Genomic DNA, 17,398 nt, shown 5'->3' with positions numbered 1-17,398 from the left:
TTCGAAAGCAAAGTGAGCGTGGTCGAGCTTGGATAAAATGTTTCGAAAGTGGTCCCGAAAATTTTGACAATTTAGGGGTTTCAAAGGCTTATTTAGTCGATTTTAGAGTCTATTAATATGTAGAAAATACATATAATTTTTTTTTTCTCCCCGACGAATTGTGCTTTTTCTCCCCGACCGGGGGGGGGGGGGCAGCTCTCCCCAACGAGGGGGGGCCCTGCTGTCACCGGAATAGTGTTGGCATAGTGTTTCAAGGTGACTTTCCATCGTTTTGTGGCCAAAAAGTGTTCCCTTAGGGTGTCCCCTTGATAGGACGCCACTAAAGCTCAACTTGCTTGACCCCATTTGAGTTTTTTTGTAGATATATCACTTTTGTTGTGTTAAGGTTAAGAAATGACTATTCAAATATTTTGACTCTTTACTTTTTCTATTTGTACATAAATTTGTGCTGATATACAAAATGGCAACACGTTTATGTTTACGTTCCTTCTTGTTGAAGGACTGGACAACCCACTCTCACCTTGAGCGCAGTCAATCCAATTAGGAAGAAGGTCGATTCAAGATTAAAAGATCGAATGTTTTCTGGTTCATGCGTACCTGGATAATGTAACCTAATCGGCTACCCAGCGATATACCGTGCTTGGATTGTGACCATAGAATATCTCTACATCACTACCTTTTAAAAAAATCCGGCTTTACGTTAATAAAATATCACGCCATCAAACAACTGAACACCACCGAAGCGACCATTGGCAAAATCGCACTTGAGAGACCTATCATTGACAGAACAACGATCGGTAAGTTGCCTCACGGAGTTTTCAGACCGAAATTAATGCAGTCCAGTACTGTACAGTGTATACTAGTTGCAGTCATTATAACCAACCGTAGATTTCTCTATGCTATAACAATTTCCTGGTTGTGTTTTGGATTATTTTATACCTCTCTGAATTTTTGGCTATGAGGTATAGGCCTGAAATGAGCACGAAATGAATGCCACGAATATTCGTCCTGTCCTCAGGACTTTCTTAACGTGAATGAGACAACATTAGAAAATAATGGCTGGGTGAAACAATATAGGTGAATAGTTTATGTTGATAATAGGAGACTGCTAGGTTGATTAAGAGAATAATTCTTAGGAGTGAATGTGTGGACTCTAGCAAAGCCTAGATGTTTGTTGAGTCCATTGATATGTGATTTGATACGCATGATCCAACGTAATTCGGAGCAACGTCTATCTCTTGTAGATTTGTAATTACAGCCTAATATGATAAAACGTAAATTGTCTATGGAGTGACCCTGTGAGTTAAAATGGTCGCTCACAGGAAACCCTTTACTCTTATCTCTAACAGATTTCTTGTGATTATTTAACCTTAATCTGAGTTTAGTACTGGACTCACCATGGACCTATTAATAGGTCCATGGTCTCACCAATATAATTGCCTATATTACATTTGTCACAATATATCATGTACACAACATTCGAGATATTGCAATCAAGGTTCGGGGAGTGGATTTTTAAATTCGTCCCAAGTACAGTATATGAAATGATATTGCAATCAAGGTTCGGGGAGCTGATTTTTAAATTCGTCCCAGGTATATGAAATGACATTTCATATTATACCTGGGACGAAATTTAATAATCCGCTCCCCGAACCTTGATTGCAATATCTCGAATGCTGTGTACATGATATATTGTGACAAATGTGTTATTATATTATTAAAGGAAATTATCTATAGAAATAGTAAACAGAAAGTGTAACCATATATAACAAAGAGAGAAATTGTTAGATACTATGATATTACAAGATATATATATATATATATATATATATATATATATGAAGAAGGCGTGTATATATATATTTCCACCTGTAACCAAGAGAATTTTTTTTCATTTTGATCTTCACTGCATGTTCTTTTTCAAAGCTTCAAATAAGTAATATTTAAATGTTTCAAGTCATGGCCTTTGTACCCTGACCTCTGATATATTAAAGTAGTTCACTTAACGTAATGGTGCAGCAAGTTTTTGAATATTAAATACAATAAATATTATATTTTCACTTGCAAAAGAATTTATAAAAAATTGTTACAGGATATAAAATATATTTGTACTTACAATGAAACTATAAAACGTATTTATTATATGTATACTACTCTATGTTTTGAAAACAAGGGCACTTATTTAATTGTTTTTGTGTTTATTTTTATTTTGAATGCAATGTATGATAAAATGAATAAAACGGTAAATAAAAAATAATAATAATAATAATAATAATATTTTACAATAGCATTTTTTATAATGTTTCATAGGTACAACACAATGGACCCAACAACCGACCAGCTATTTTTGCTAAACAATATAACATCACTGGACGGAAGCCAGCTAGTTCCATCTAAACTGTCTATTGACACGACAACAGCCTTCACGATATTCACCAGTCAACAGGGTAACGTGGTTGCTGCTGGGAGTTTCCTTAACAACGGAAAGATAGCAGTGATTGGGCATGAGGCCATTTTGGATAGAGATCACGATAATGACAATGATGACTCGCCTCAATTTACCAAAAACGTTATAAGATGGCTTGCTCGAGGTAAAGAAGATACACGAATTGGAATGTTGGTTAAAGGTGGATACAATGGCTTCAGAAGCAACATGACCAAAGCCGGATGTTCCCTTACTGACGTGACGGGTGACTTCTCAAACCTATCACTATTCGACGTTATTTTTGCAGATACGTACACAGAATTTGATGATGTTCAGTTGTCTCAAATTCAACCCTTTTTATCGACAGGAGGCGGCTTAATTCTTGGCGGACACAATTGGTATTATAAGAGGGACTGGGTTAACAAAATCCTTCTAGGGTCTGGCATCACCATCACAGACGTTCAATCTGATGGATACCAGGTGTTTACTCCTATCCACCCATCACCATCCACCTCGGTAGCTGGCATTCTTAATGGCGTGTCGGAATTGAATCTTGACGGTTCAACTCCAGGCGTTCTTAGTCTCTTTGAGTACAACGCGTTTAGTTTAGTAGACAACAATAGAAACATAATCGTAGCAGGTACACATTGTGAAATAGGTCGGATGATACATTTTGGCCACGAAGCTATTGTAAATATGCGAGGTACCACCACTGGTGACGCCTTGCGACTGGTTCAGAATTCGATTGGTTGGTTAACAAGAATGAAACAGGCGACGTCTGTTGGATTTCTGGTTACCTCAGATGGATTGAAGACAACCTTGGTCGATCTTGGGCATACGGTTCATAATATCAACGTCGACGATGATCTGAGCTCATACAGTCTTCTCTTTACCACTACCTATGAACAATACACAGAACAACAGTTAAAAAAGATACACGCGTATGTTGCGTCTGGAGGAGGGCTTTTAACTGGTGGTCACAATTGGAGCGGAGCTAAAACCAGTATTGACATCTTACTACCAGGTGGAATGTTCCTCACAAATGATTATACTTCTAACGGTATCATACCAGTCACAAGTAGAACACCAGAATTGCAAGATCTGCTAAATGCATTAAATAGTGTCAAGTCACTTATCTCTCATGTCAAGAACGAACGTCCTCTTTCACTTAAAGATCAACAAGATATTGCAACAACCCTTTCTACTTCCGCTAGATTGCCAGCAACCCTGGAGGAGTTCTGGAGAACTAGTAAAGAGTTCATTCAACTTCTTCAACCAGTTCTGATTAGCTCACCTTTGGATACAAAAGCTTTACCTGTCAAAGCATCGTACGTCTACTTATTCAATACTATGATCGAAACTGAGGATGTTGATACCATGAAGTCCTATCCTGAAGCAAGTGTTTTTCCCGGTGAAGTGCCTTCAGTACTCCAGCCGATTAGTAAGTCTGTCGAAATTGATGCTACGTACACTGGGTTGCCACATTACTTTCCGTCTAATTCAACTCCAGTTTGGCGTAGTACTGGTCTTTATGCAGCTCCAAGTACCCCGATTACTATCACCGTTCCACCAGAAGCTGTCAAAAAGGGTGTGCGTGTGCTTATCGGTTGCCACACTGACGATCTTACAAGAAAAGAGACATTCCACCGTTACCCTAGAATATCGAGATCTTTCGAGATTATCTCCGTCGTCACTAAGGCAGCAAACGTATTTGGGGGACTCATTTACATCACTGTTCCAGCAGGCGTTAATTTGGGAAAGCTACAGGTGTCAATAGACAACGGCTACGCTGCCCCAGAGTTCGTTCTCGGCAAGACGGATGATGATGATTGGAAAAAATCTCTTTCTGACAACTCCGTTCCATACTGTGAGTTAATCAGTGAACATATGATCCTGACGGTTCAGACATCTGAGGCAAGAAGTAGAGTAAAAAGCCCAACTGAAATAATAAAGATTTATCGAGCATGCGTAGATGTTACTAATGAAGTATCTGGAATAAAGCATCAGCGGGCACGTGGAGAACGTTTTGTTCTTGATGCACAGATCAGTGCAGGTTATATGCATGCTGGTTACCCAATAATGGGACAAAACGGATCTGCTGTTTACATGCTTGATATTGACGCCATATACAGAGATAACATTTGGGGGCCTGTCCATGAAATAGGACATCAGTACCAGACGAAAGGATGGACGCCCTCAGGAGGTTCTGAATCAACAAATAACATCTTTTCCGTTTACGCCTCAGAAAAAGTTATGAATATCCCCAGAAATAAAGCTCATAGTAGTTTAAGTCCCACTGACCGGAAACAAAGAATTTACAAATACATCGCAGACGGTCGCAAATATGAAAACTGGAATGGATGGACGTGTCTGGAGACTTACCTCCAGCTTCAGGCAGCCTTTGGTTGGGATTTTTTCGTCAAAATCCTAGGTGAATACAATCAAGACATGACAGAAAGGCCATCGTCTAACCAGCAGATACTCGATGAATGGATGAGGCGATCATCTCGGATTACTGGATACAACCTTGGACCATTTTACGAGGGATGGGGTTGGCCTGTGAGTCAGGAAGCTCTAAAAGACGTTACTGGTCTTCCTCACTGGGATGAAAACCCAATGCCTCCAAACTAAAGACAGGTTATTTGTGAATGCACCGATAAACATGCAATATGTCAATTAATCAATCAACATGGATTTGTATCACAATATCAACTGTTCAGTGGTGCTATGACAATGGGATACTCAAAGAGCACATTAACTACTGATGATATTTAACATTACTGTAATGTAAGATTACGATTTTTTTTTTAAAAAGCGCCAATATCCACGGCAGAATGCAATATTCAGTGGCGGTATGACCATGGTATTACACTCCAAGTGCACATTTACTTCCGAGGTCAATTACTATTACTATAATATAAGATAATAATAAATACATCAGTGAATATGATGTGAAAATACACTAAACAATAATGCAATAGGTGCTGTACAAATCCTTGTTGATTGAATGATTGATTGATTGATTGTTGATTATAACCTAAATTGTTGCTCCAATTACCTGAGACGGCATTAACTTGTTAATTCCACTAATGATTTAACATGGTTATTTTACAACTAATAATAATAATAATAATAATAATAATAATGTATTAATGAGAATGCATTAGTATTAAATAAACATCATTGATAAAAATAGGCCTAATGGTTTAGTTTAAGTTTTAGTGCAAGTTGTTTTTGATTTTTTTTCTTTGCTTTCCTTTTTTTAAGTGCACTTTGGGTTCAATAGGTGCACCATCAAAATGATGGCTACTGCTGATCTAAACCTTAACGTGAACCCAATAAATCGTATCGTACAAACAGCAGTCATTTTGAATTGGCTTATGATATGCCTTTGTAGTTTTTTACAATAAATTTGGCATCACTCCTATTTATTGTTGTTTTATTGTTATTGTTGTTAAATATTTCATGCTGACTTTGTGACGACTTTGATAATGATTATGGAAATTTCGATGATGATTTTGATGATGCGTCTTTGTGTTGGCAGCATATTAACAACATAATTAATGGAAATTAATCCATTACGGAGCCTCTTCCCACCTTATATTGAAACTAACTCAGCAATACGTCAAGTCTCCGTCTCTACATTAACGTATTTATCAAAAATACCAAAACACTACCAGGTCCGACAACAATTGATAATAGAATATATTTCATATAGGGCCAAGGAATGATAAACGAAATTTGTCAATAATAGCAGTAAAAAATCAAAGTTTTTTACTTCGAAAAAAAGAAATATAAGAGGGAAGTTGGAACGAAAAGTAGAACGGAGAGAATTCTATTCTTTGTATTATATTTACAGTAGAAGGTGAATATGAAGTTTCGTGAATTGACAGTCCATGTTTGTATACCGATTTGCCAGTAGAGTGATTTAATGACTATGAACATTGCTACAGTATGTCACAGATAAGGCCAAAAAAAAATCGTTTGTTTGCCCACCGCCACCCGCCCCGAACTCACTGAAAAGAATAGGGGCGGCAAAACAAAAAAAAACTTTTTTTTTAGCTTTTTTCTTTACAAGTTAAAAAAATGTGAGTGAATTTATTTTATTTTTTTGCCAGATGCCCTACAAATTAGTCTAAAGTTGTTGTCTGATGTGAGATACTGCTATTCTAGGCCTCTGTGGGTTATTTTTTTTCCATCTGAATATTTAGAAAAAATGATACTGCTATTCTAGGCCTCTGTGGGTTATTTTTTTTTTCCATCTGAGTATTTAGAAAAAATAAACTTTTTCCACCTGCCCCTATTTATCATTTTAAAAAGAAGGGCAAACAAACAATTTGTTTTTTTTTTGGTCTAATACTCAAATAGACTGCAATCACTACACTATATACCTGCCCCCACAACTGGAAAGGCTTTAAGATTTTTCCCCGACACAGATAAAAAGAAAATTACATATAACCAAGTGAAGCTTGTGCTAAAAGTTTCCATAACGTTTGTGTGTTCCTAATAGTTGTCAGAGACCGAATGTTGTGATGTTATTCTAAACTGATTTAAGTGATATGTTTTATACAGCAGGCCAACACATTTATAATTAAAAAATAAACAACAATATAAATTTGTTGTATTTTTTTTTTATTAAATGAAAAAAGAAATTGCACAGCAAAAATACTATTCTGTAACTATAAAATCATTCATAAGGGCTTCTACTGCATGAAGTAGATACATGTATCACAAAGCAGTTGTCTCAGAAACATTAATATGATGTAGGTCTAATGAATTCCTACTTGTTTATTGATATGATATTCCATATTATGCAATGCCATGAGGAAAATTATGTACTAATAGGAAGATAGTAGGAAGTAAGCTGCTTTGCCGGAGCTAACTTCTGTATAAAACCCTGTTTAGACTATCACATTATTTTTGACAAAACACCCCCCCCCCACCCCGAAATACTTTCGAGAGATTCTGAGCGACGCCCGACCAAGCCCACCTTTTTAGCCGGGAACATCGGCCCCTCCATCGGGGAACTCAAGTTTGATAATCTGGACTAAGATTAACTGAGGGTCTTGGGTTCGAATCCTGATGGGGACCAGACGATATTCAGTAAAATTATCATCTTGTATTATATTACATCATTCTCAAATGAACAAATGTACAAATTATTTAAATTACTCTGACATCTTTTCAGGATTACATTATATAAATATGGTAGCTGTTTGATTCATTTTTTTTTTTAAATCAACAAAAGAAATAAATCATTTACAGTAACAAGCTTGGAGAAATATATCAAATAAATAAATCTATATGTATACATTTTAATTAATTTTATGCGTTGAAGTTGCAACAGGGAAAACATTTTTCTGGGTTCTACTGGACATTACAGTTTAAGGCATATCTTTTGTATATTGTAAAACATATCTTTTGAATTACATCAAAGCTCCTTCTTATTGGTTTATTTTTTTGTAACCTGACGTTTGCTTTGGATTTGGACGGCTCGTTTATAATCTTTCATTGCTAATTCACGTTTGCCTAGTTTGCCACGAACATCTCCACGTCTTTTATGTACAATAGCATCATCTGGTTGTAGCTTTAATGCTAAACAGAAAAAAAAACACACAGTTAATATATAATTCAAATTTTATTTAAAATTAAGATAACATTAAACAATAAGAAATGCATTAAGTACGCAAATATAAACATCATTATCTTTTAAATTTATCACATGATATTAACTTTGGTATGGTCAAACATCTCCACAAGGGATATACACAAATAATACATTTTCGGGGAAAAAAACGTATACAAATAAATAATGGATTAAATGTACAAATGATTGATTGAATGAATGAATAAATAAACAAGTAAATCTAATTAACCACCACATCATTTGAAGAATGAAGGATTAAGTGAATGAGTACACAAATTTAAACGTCATTATCTTTTAAATTTATCACATGATATTAAACTTTGGTATGGTCACACACCTCCACAATGGATATATACAAATAATACATTTTTGGAGACGCTCAGAAAGGGGTCCAGACTATCTTTTTGACTAGTTGCATGCCCATATATAGTCATGATGTGCCCATATATAGTCATGAGGTGCCTATATATGGTCATGATGTGATGTCATCCTGACCATATTTAGGTATGTCCCATATTTTTGTCAAAATGAAATCTGATAGCCTGGACAGTGCTTAAGAATAACTAAACTTCATTCAATTTCCAACTAGTCATCAAATGCAAGCCTTCCAAAAAAATGTAAGTTACCTATGCTTTTACATAGTGATTTGATTGTAAGAACACTTTAAACACCCCTTTTCACATGAACAACAACAACATTGATTATCTAAAGCACATGTTCACACTATCAAATTTTATTAGACAAAAACCATGTGACATGCCTAAATATGGTCATGATGACATCACATCATGACCATATATAGGCACATCATTACTACATATGGGCATACAGGAGTTTAAATTTGATAGTATAGACAAAGCTTAATGAACGAAAAAAAAGAAATTTTACCTTGTGAGTAATCCTTCTCAGCTAATTCAAATTTCTGTAGCATGGTGTAAAGGTTTCCCCTGTTGAAAAAAACATGAGCGGAATATGGGCTCATGTTTTGGGCTTCATAGAAATCTTCAATAGCTCCTCTAAAGTCCCTTAGAAGCACCTTAAAAAAAATACAACTAATAATAGCATTTATACAGTATTTCTTATTGCTACTGGTACTGGTACTGGCATTTATAATGCGCCTCTTCCTTGTGGTTATAAAGCGCAGTTCCTTTCACTGGTCATTGGGTCCACATGCTAAGTGTTGCTGCTGGTAATCAGCGCAGGAGCAGGCAACCCCACCAGGTACCCATTTATACTCCTGGATGGAGAGAAGCAATGCAGATAAAGTGTCTTGCTCAAGGACACAAGCGAAATGCACAGCGAGGGATTGAAACCCCAACCTCGAGGTTGGGAAACCAAACCATTCACACTGCGCCACAAGCTATTATTTACAAGCCATGAATTGCACACACACATTTAAGACTGAAAAATAATGTGAAGCACTACATAGCCCATCAACAGTGCAAGGTGGGGTACGGCACCAAAGCATGTTTTACCAATAATGATCAGTGTGTGGCTTGAACCCAGATGATGAGGTTCAGAACTTGAAAGGAAATGGCTACACCAAACTGCTTTCCCCTTTTTTCTCTCCAACCTCTCTTTACTGAGATTATATTCTTACCTTTGTTATAGCTCTGTTCAACATCGCTGCTTCATCATTCTTGTTATATTTCAAGGTCTTGTTGTAATAATCCAGCGCCTATGATAAAAATAAAGTATCAATATAAGCTTAATTAATAACATTAATTTAATTATTTTGAATGTCAGGCATACCTGCACCCCATATAGGATTGCAATTGATGTATTACATTTTAAATTCTTCCTTCTAGAAACAGCAGCAGTACACAGTATCCCAGAGGTGTATCAGTCCATGACTGATTGAAAGATATAAGCAGTTCCACCACTGGTTATACGTACATTTAATTACTGTATAATATTTGTGTCAAATTTGCTACACACATTTGCATACCTGGCCAAACTGTCTATTCTGGAAGAAAGCATTTGCAGAATTGAAGTATGCAAGTGCGAAAGATGGATCCTTTCTAATGGCTGCTTTGAAGTCCTTCATTGCATTCACTCTATCATCCATGAACAGGTGAACAACACCACGATTCGTATACAGCTCGGCAGTTTCCGCAACCTTGAGGGCAGCATTTAGGTCGAGCAGAGCAGCAAATGTGTCCATCATCTGAAGACAAATGATTGAACGACCTTCCAATGCTGGCTTGTAGTCTGAATACAATAGAGGTTAGATATTAAAATAAGAAATCATTTCCAAATAACAATTTATGTTTATACAAATAATTCATAGATTAAATGTATAAATGACTGCATGAATGAATGAATGAATGAATGAATGAATGAATGAATGAATGAATGAATGAATGATAGAATGAATACATGGATTGACTGATTTCTTTTTTAAATGCCTAAGTGAAATAATAAATTAATAAATACATCATGAAAATGATTTAATGATTAGATAAAAAATAATTCAGCAGCCTTCCAGTAGAAGAATTAATGAATGTACTGTATATGTACAAACATATGTATAAGGGTGTAAATGAAGAACTATTATGCCACTTACTAGGATTAATTTGAAGACAGGCTGTGAACTGGGTCCAAGCCTGTTGGAATTTCCCAGTCACTTGCAGTGTGTACGCAAGGTTCACTCTTGCCGGAAGACATAGGGGATCCAGATGTAATGCTGTCTCATAGTCTTGTCTGAAGAATTGGGTGAAAAAGGTTGATAAAATGCAGGTAAGGCATTACATTACATTATTACCCAAGTTCTAGGTTAAAAGTGATTTATTATATATATTTATTTATTACAAATTTTGCACAGTAAAATATAAATAATTTTGCCTGTATTACACTGACCAGGAATATGAAGGATGGAATTATCATTCCCTGATCATAGCGATCGGTTTTCTTTTCCTATAGAATTGGAATTTAAAGGTACCTTGCCATCCTGACAGCTATTTCATGATGAAAGTCGATGAGGGCGTTGCCCCGTCCAATATAAGCATCAAGAAAGAACGGATCTATCTCCAGGGCCTCTGTGTACACTAACACAGCAGTCTCCAATTCATTCAGTCTGCAACCAAAAATGATCATTGTTGGATTTTTTTTAATTTTTTTTTGGTGGGGGGGGGGGGGTGGGGAGGGAAGAGGGGGAGGGGGATNNGGGATACACCACACAAGTGGACACAATCAGGCGCCATTGTAAACAAATAGTATCATCCATAGTTGAAAGCCGCACAAATTACTGTTATCATGTCACTTAGGACCTTGGGATTGGAAGGCAACCATCTTAACCACCAAGCTATTCGGCTATTCGACTCAACTCTCAACTTTAGCCTTGGAAGCATTTTTAAAGGATGATGATCCTATGTATAGATAATAAGTGAAGTTCTGTAATTTGGAATATATTTCATGAGAGTACAGTATCAAAACATTTCAATGGAATATTATTATGTTATTCTTAGTCTAAATTACAGTAAGTAAGCAACAAGCGATGCCACACAATTGTATAATTTGCGTTCCTATTAAGACACTTATAGGTTTTATGATTAAGTTATTATTCAATTATAGAGTTTACTTACTTATGACAGCATAACCCAAGTGTATGCCTTATGGTCACATTTCTTGGTTCCATCTGGAAGAGTGGAAATTTTTATAATTATTTTAAATATTATTGACAATATAGTAACAGTCATAATAATAATAATAATAATAATAATAATAATAATAATAATAATAATAATAATAATAATAATACCTGCATACTGTAAGCAAGTCATTGGTTTTGTATTTAAATAATAATGCAAGTTAAACAATGCTTTTTTCTAGTTGTTTGTATACCTTAACGGCTTGTGTGAAATCTTCTTTGGCATTTTGAAAATCTTTTCTCTCAAAGTACATCAAACCTCTGTTAATTAGAACCTAAAACAAAAGAAATGCTTGTAAAAATTTTGAACACAAATACATGAGGCAAGATCTGCTCATGATGTCATTCAAATTCCACACACAGCAATGTTTTTGTTGATGACTAATAAGTGCGTCATCTGACGACCATCGGGTGCAATACTTTCCCAGCTTTAAATTCCGAGGGTGTATGTACGGGCAAGTTGGCTTGACCTAAACCTATCCTTTCATTGTCTGCATGACGTAAACACATCGACAATCTTACATGTAGAAGTGGTTGGCGCATCGGTTGTGGCTTGGACTCCCAACCTTGAGGTCGGAGGTTCGAAACTCTCGTTGTGCAAGTCGCTTGTGTCCTTGGGCAAGGCACTTTATCTACGGTTGTCTCTCTCCACCCAGGAGTACAAGTGGGTACCTGGTATGTTAAAGCACAGCCTACGCTGAATTCAGCTGAAACATTATGGAATTCCCCCATGGGGCTTGAGTGTGCATTCCATATGTGCTTGATCCAGTGATAATATTGTAAGCGCATAGAGGTCCCTACAATATGCGCTATATAAGTCGACAATTATTATTATTTCAATTCTGTAAGTTACTCAGTTGGCTTTTTATGTTAAAAACAAAAAATAAAACCAGAAATCTGCTACAGGTCTCCCTGCAATTAAGGACCACTTCTGGGATGGGGTTTCAATGGTCTTTAGCATCTTTGGTCTCTAATTAGAATAATAAACATAAGACATTTGTAAATTTTGGAGAACAGAAAAAGTGGTCGTTAATTGGAGGTCTTTAATTGGAGGAATCTATATTGCCAAAATGAATAAGATAATTGATAAATATGAATATTAAAATTATTAAATGATTTGAATAAATAGTGCTTGTACCTTTAGAGAATTCTCTTCACCCAGCAAGAGGACAATGCCATAATCTCTCAGGGCTTTGGGGTAGTGTTTGATGGTGTGGTAGCACACAGCTCGGTTGAAGTAAGCCAGTGAGCATCGGTTGTCAATCTCTAAGGCTTTGGACAAGTCCTTTATGGCTAATTTGTAAGCCATGATGTAGTACTTCAAGGCACCTCTGATGATGAAGACACATTTAATTAAATTTAAATTTAACTCTCACTCAAAAAAAAACAAAAAAACAAGACCTAAGAATGATTGTCATCAGCCTACCAACAGGTTTTTTTTTTTTATTCATAATATTTTATCCATAATTTATTTAGATCCTTATTTTGCAGTAAAACAACATAAATAACAACAATAACAATACCATGGAACACCACCTACTTTTTTACTCTATATTAAGTGCCTACAGAAATCAATACAATTTGTCTTTTTTTGAGTGATTTTTATTCTTAAAAAAGTGACAAATAAGTAAAATTAACTGAATCGTGTGAAATTTTACACTCCCTACTAGAATGATCACTTGAGACTTTCACTCATGTGACATGCCTAAATATGGTAATGATGACATCACATCATGACCATATATAGGCACATCATGACTATATATGGGCACATCATGACTACAGTATATATGGGCACATCATGACTATATATGGGCACATCATGACTATATATAGGCACATCATGACCATATATGGGCATATCATGACTATATATGGGCACATCATGACTATATATAGGCACATCATGACTATATATGGCTGGAGAACAATAATATTAATACCTGTAAAGATAAGCTCTGACACTATTTGGCTGGAGGAAGATTGCCTCATTGCAGTTGACGATGGCTTTACTGTATCTTCCTTTCATTCCATAATAAGCAGCTCTGCTAAGGAATGCTTGGTACAGTTTAGGATTAAGTGCTAACGCTCGATTGAAATCCAGGATTCCTTTAGATTGCCTAAGCTTCATTCGAGTCAATCCTCTCTGGTAGAAAGCCTAGAATGTAAACAAAGCGATTTTTTATTTTTTTTATTTTGCTAAAGCATAATTGTGATGGATCACTTTGATCGGTGTGAAGCTATGTGATTATTGGAAACTTGGAAATTATTCTCCTGATGAAGACTAAAGAAACTCAATCAAAAAGTTGAAAAATTCTCAACAAAAACAAGTTCTTCCCAGAACCATCTACATGGTCCAAATGCATATAATATATGTTGCTATGCAAACCTTCAAACAATATTTTCATACTTCTAATTTGGTTTAAAAGTTCCTATAAAGCCAAAGAAATCATGCAAAAAAATGTGGGTAATCTTAAAAGGGTAAATACAGTGGGAAAACTGTATAATACAGCAATAACAACAACAGCAAAAAAAACAAAAAAAAAAACAATAATAATCATGAAATATATTCCGTGAATGTATTTAATTTTAGGCTGAGGACCAAGGCTTTGCCAATAATGGGCTTAATCACATTACTAAGTGGCAATCCTTCACAAGACAAACCTACAAAAAAGATGCTTTACATATACCAGGATTGCAACGAGAGCTATTTAATTGTATTGTCTTACTGCTCGTGATATCATTATTTACTTCCCACACGAAGCCCAGACAATAATGGAATAATCCAATTTATTAATCCTATCGCATCTTAGGGAGTGGAGTTGTTTTTGGTCGTGAGAAAAAAAATCCTGTTACCATGACAGGAATTGAACCCAGATTGGAAGGCTAGCGTTTTAACCACCAAAGCTATTCAACAGCTGAAAACAGCAATGTAGTTCTGGTGTGGAGGATGTTAACAAACAACTGGCTTACTTCTGGATACTCTGGGTCAATCTTGATGGCCTCATTGAACGCTTCATAAGCCTTCAGGTGATTGGGTATCTCAGTCTGGCACTGGCCAATCAGGAAGTAGACTTCAGCAGCTTCTGGAGGATACACATGCTTGTCAATCATCCACGGTTTCCGAGGATGACACATCTGAGAGGAAAAAAAGTTTAATTAATATCAGAAAAACCTAAGTATTTTTTTAAAGAACTGTTGTGAGAATAAACATTGTGCCAAGCTTGCAAATAAGCTAAATGCAAAAATATAATTGATGGAAATATTTAAGACAAAACTTGTTATTATTATAATATATTCAAAATATTTTTCTACCTTTTAAAAAGGGAACTTTAGTATTACACCCTAATTACACTAATCAGTAGGGATGTTGTTTTAGTCTATGAATGAGTAAAATACTAAAAAATTGTAATATTTGGTATAATTAAGTATTAACAAAATAGACAATAACTATTCACCATTAATTGCAATGCCTTTTCTAAGCTTTCTACAGCCTGTTTATACAGCTTTGCTTTCATCTGTGTCTTCCCTAGCAGAATAAACAACGGTGCAGCAGGCTTGAGTCTCGCTGCCGTTGACAGGGTCTCTATTGCCTTGTTGTAGTTGTGGAGGAAGGATTGAACTGCTGCTTGCTGGGTGGGGGACTGTCCCAGGCCATGACTCAGCTCTGCAGCATGCCTAGGAAATAATAATGATAAATCCACATATGATGAAAAAAGAAACAAAAAAAAAAACAATAATACGGTAACTCCGAAAAGACTACAGACATTTTGAAAATACAAGGAATCAATCTATTTGATCATTTTCAAGAATCATGATGGGTAAACTTCTTCTATCCATATACAATTTACAATATTGTAGAAGTGTAAAGGTAACTAAAAACAGACTAATCATGTAAAAGCAAACTTAAAACTGTCCAATAAAATGAAGGAGGTGTGTCTCAAATGTAAAGTGGGTATCTTATTTATATAAGTAAACAATGTAAAAGGTACAATAAACAGTAGTGTATAGAAGTTAGGACAATAGCTGGAATTAAAGTAAAAAACATTTGGTAAAAAGAACATAAATGTAATTGTTGGTATCCTCAGAGAGGCACTATGTGACAAAATCAAAACAAAGGTTCAAATTTGACAAAAATTTTCCAACTCAAACAAAAATAGTAAAAATATTTTCTCACTGTACACAGAAGCTTGCCAGCTCAAAGTTCTTCATCTCTAGTAAAATCTCTCCCTGTGAAAAGAACACAAAAGACAGTCTAATTGTATGTGACAAATTTGTGTGATGTGCCAATGTGCACGATGATGCCATATGGGCATATCACAGTTTAATATTTGTCAAATCAAATGTGATAGTGTGGACAGAGTTTTACATAAAGCCAGGCTTTCACTGTGCCTGGCGGACGTCGGCCGACGCGATTATATGTCAAACACAACGCCACGACGTGTGTGCAACGGATTGTTTTTAATGACGATCTGCCCAGACTGCCACAGACAATAAGCAGGTGGCGTCGAGTCGTCTTTCACTGACGGGAAACAAAGTTTGATTCGTCGCATGACAATGTAGCGAGTGCCCTGCTTTATGGCCACACTTTGAAAGACGAATAGTATTTAGCCACTGTTAAGTTTAGCCTATTTCAATCTCATTGCGAACAGATGTATGAGTTTACCCCAAGTATGTTACCCTTCTTCTCAGTTAAAATTAATCCAATGTGTACAGGGCTTAAGCTCCACACAAAGACATTAAATATACTTACCCTGTACATGTAGTAATGTTGCTGGTCTGGTCGAAGGTGGATTGCTCTCGTATAGTCCATCAGAGCATACTTTAACTAGAAATGTAACAACACATCATTTATTAATAATAATAAAACAATCGATACTGTAAAGGAATTGTGTATTAAAATATTATGAAGTAATGCAAGCTGCTAAGTTAAAACTTTGTAACTAAAGAGCATCTATTTTTATATTCAATTTGCAATTTCAAAATTTACTTCAATAGTACAAACATACAAAATATACAATAAAATATTATTTAAGATAAAAACAAAAAAACAGGCTATGGAAGAAGGTATGATGCCGAGAAGATAAAGATCTTGTGATGGGCATGCCATAAAGGAAATAAAATTCAAAACAAACATAAAAATAAATGAATGATGAAACAACTAAACAAATAAGTGAAGAGCCAAATAAACACAAAGGGAATAAATAAATAAATAATTAAATAAATTTATTTATATATTTAACAATATATATCCTGAGACACAGAGGAATATGATTACAATAATACCAATGTAAATAATAATGATGTATATAAAATACCTCATGAATAAGCTGATATGCCTTTGCTCTGCACACCAGTGCTCGTACATAGGTGGGATCCACTTTGATAGCATTGCTGAATTTCTGAATTGCCCTTTGAAGAAAAAAAAACAAAATGACAACAAAATACAATATGGAAAAAACAGATAGGGCTATATAAATATATAATACATACTACATATATAAGATTATAAGTAATTATTAAAGCTGTAAACAGTAGATTAGATAAAATTATTGCACAAAGGTTAGATTAATGCATGAGAAAATTGCCTGAGGCCCGCCCATTAGTCTTTGTTTAAATTGTTTAAATGGTTATGAAATAAAAACACTGGTAATAGTACCTTATAGACCAACTTCAA

At 35.4% G+C, this 17,398-nt stretch overlaps 2 protein-coding genes across 3 annotated transcripts in view; one reads left to right on the top strand and one right to left on the bottom strand.

The window, feature by feature from the left end:
• Positions 1–653: 653 nt before the first annotated feature.
• On the top strand, positions 654–5,227 carry LOC117112443 (TRPM8 channel-associated factor homolog). The gene is made up of 2 exons (XM_033255525.1): positions 654–797; positions 2,311–5,227. Exon 2 carries the CDS (start codon positions 2,321–2,323, stop codon positions 5,054–5,056), a length of 2,736 nt encoding a protein of 911 aa, XP_033111416.1. The 5' UTR covers positions 654–797; positions 2,311–2,320; the 3' UTR covers positions 5,057–5,227.
• A 1,809-nt stretch (positions 5,228–7,036) lies between these two features.
• LOC117112460 overlaps positions 7,037–17,398 on the bottom strand; it is a 34,247-nt gene continuing 23,885 nt past the window's right edge. For both annotated transcript variants that reach the window (XM_033255546.1, XM_033255548.1), the window contains 15 exons: positions 17,040–17,133; positions 16,475–16,549; positions 15,899–15,951; positions 15,180–15,399; positions 14,695–14,859; positions 13,665–13,879; positions 12,860–13,052; positions 11,916–11,996; positions 11,657–11,709; positions 11,014–11,148; positions 10,639–10,775; positions 10,021–10,283; positions 9,673–9,750; positions 8,961–9,108; positions 7,037–8,020 (listed from right to left, as the gene is read on the bottom strand). In XM_033255546.1, the coding sequence (XP_033111437.1) occupies positions 7,878–8,020; positions 8,961–9,108; positions 9,673–9,750; positions 10,021–10,283; positions 10,639–10,775; positions 11,014–11,148; positions 11,657–11,709; positions 11,916–11,996; positions 12,860–13,052; positions 13,665–13,879; positions 14,695–14,859; positions 15,180–15,399; positions 15,899–15,951; positions 16,475–16,549; positions 17,040–17,133 (2,053 nt within the window). In that variant the 3' untranslated portion in view covers positions 7,037–7,877. The remainder of the gene's footprint in view (positions 8,021–8,960; positions 9,109–9,672; positions 9,751–10,020; positions 10,284–10,638; positions 10,776–11,013; positions 11,149–11,656; positions 11,710–11,915; positions 11,997–12,859; positions 13,053–13,664; positions 13,880–14,694; positions 14,860–15,179; positions 15,400–15,898; positions 15,952–16,474; positions 16,550–17,039; positions 17,134–17,398) is intronic.

The sequence above is a fragment of the Anneissia japonica genome, unplaced genomic scaffold (assembly GCF_011630105.1).
Source record: "Anneissia japonica isolate Jap-2015-1 unplaced genomic scaffold, ASM1163010v1 scaffold288307_len268549_cov174, whole genome shotgun sequence".
In the NCBI taxonomy this organism is placed as follows: domain Eukaryota; kingdom Metazoa; phylum Echinodermata; class Crinoidea; order Comatulida; family Comatulidae; genus Anneissia; species Anneissia japonica.
This window is presented reverse-complemented; position numbering and strand designations above follow the sequence as displayed.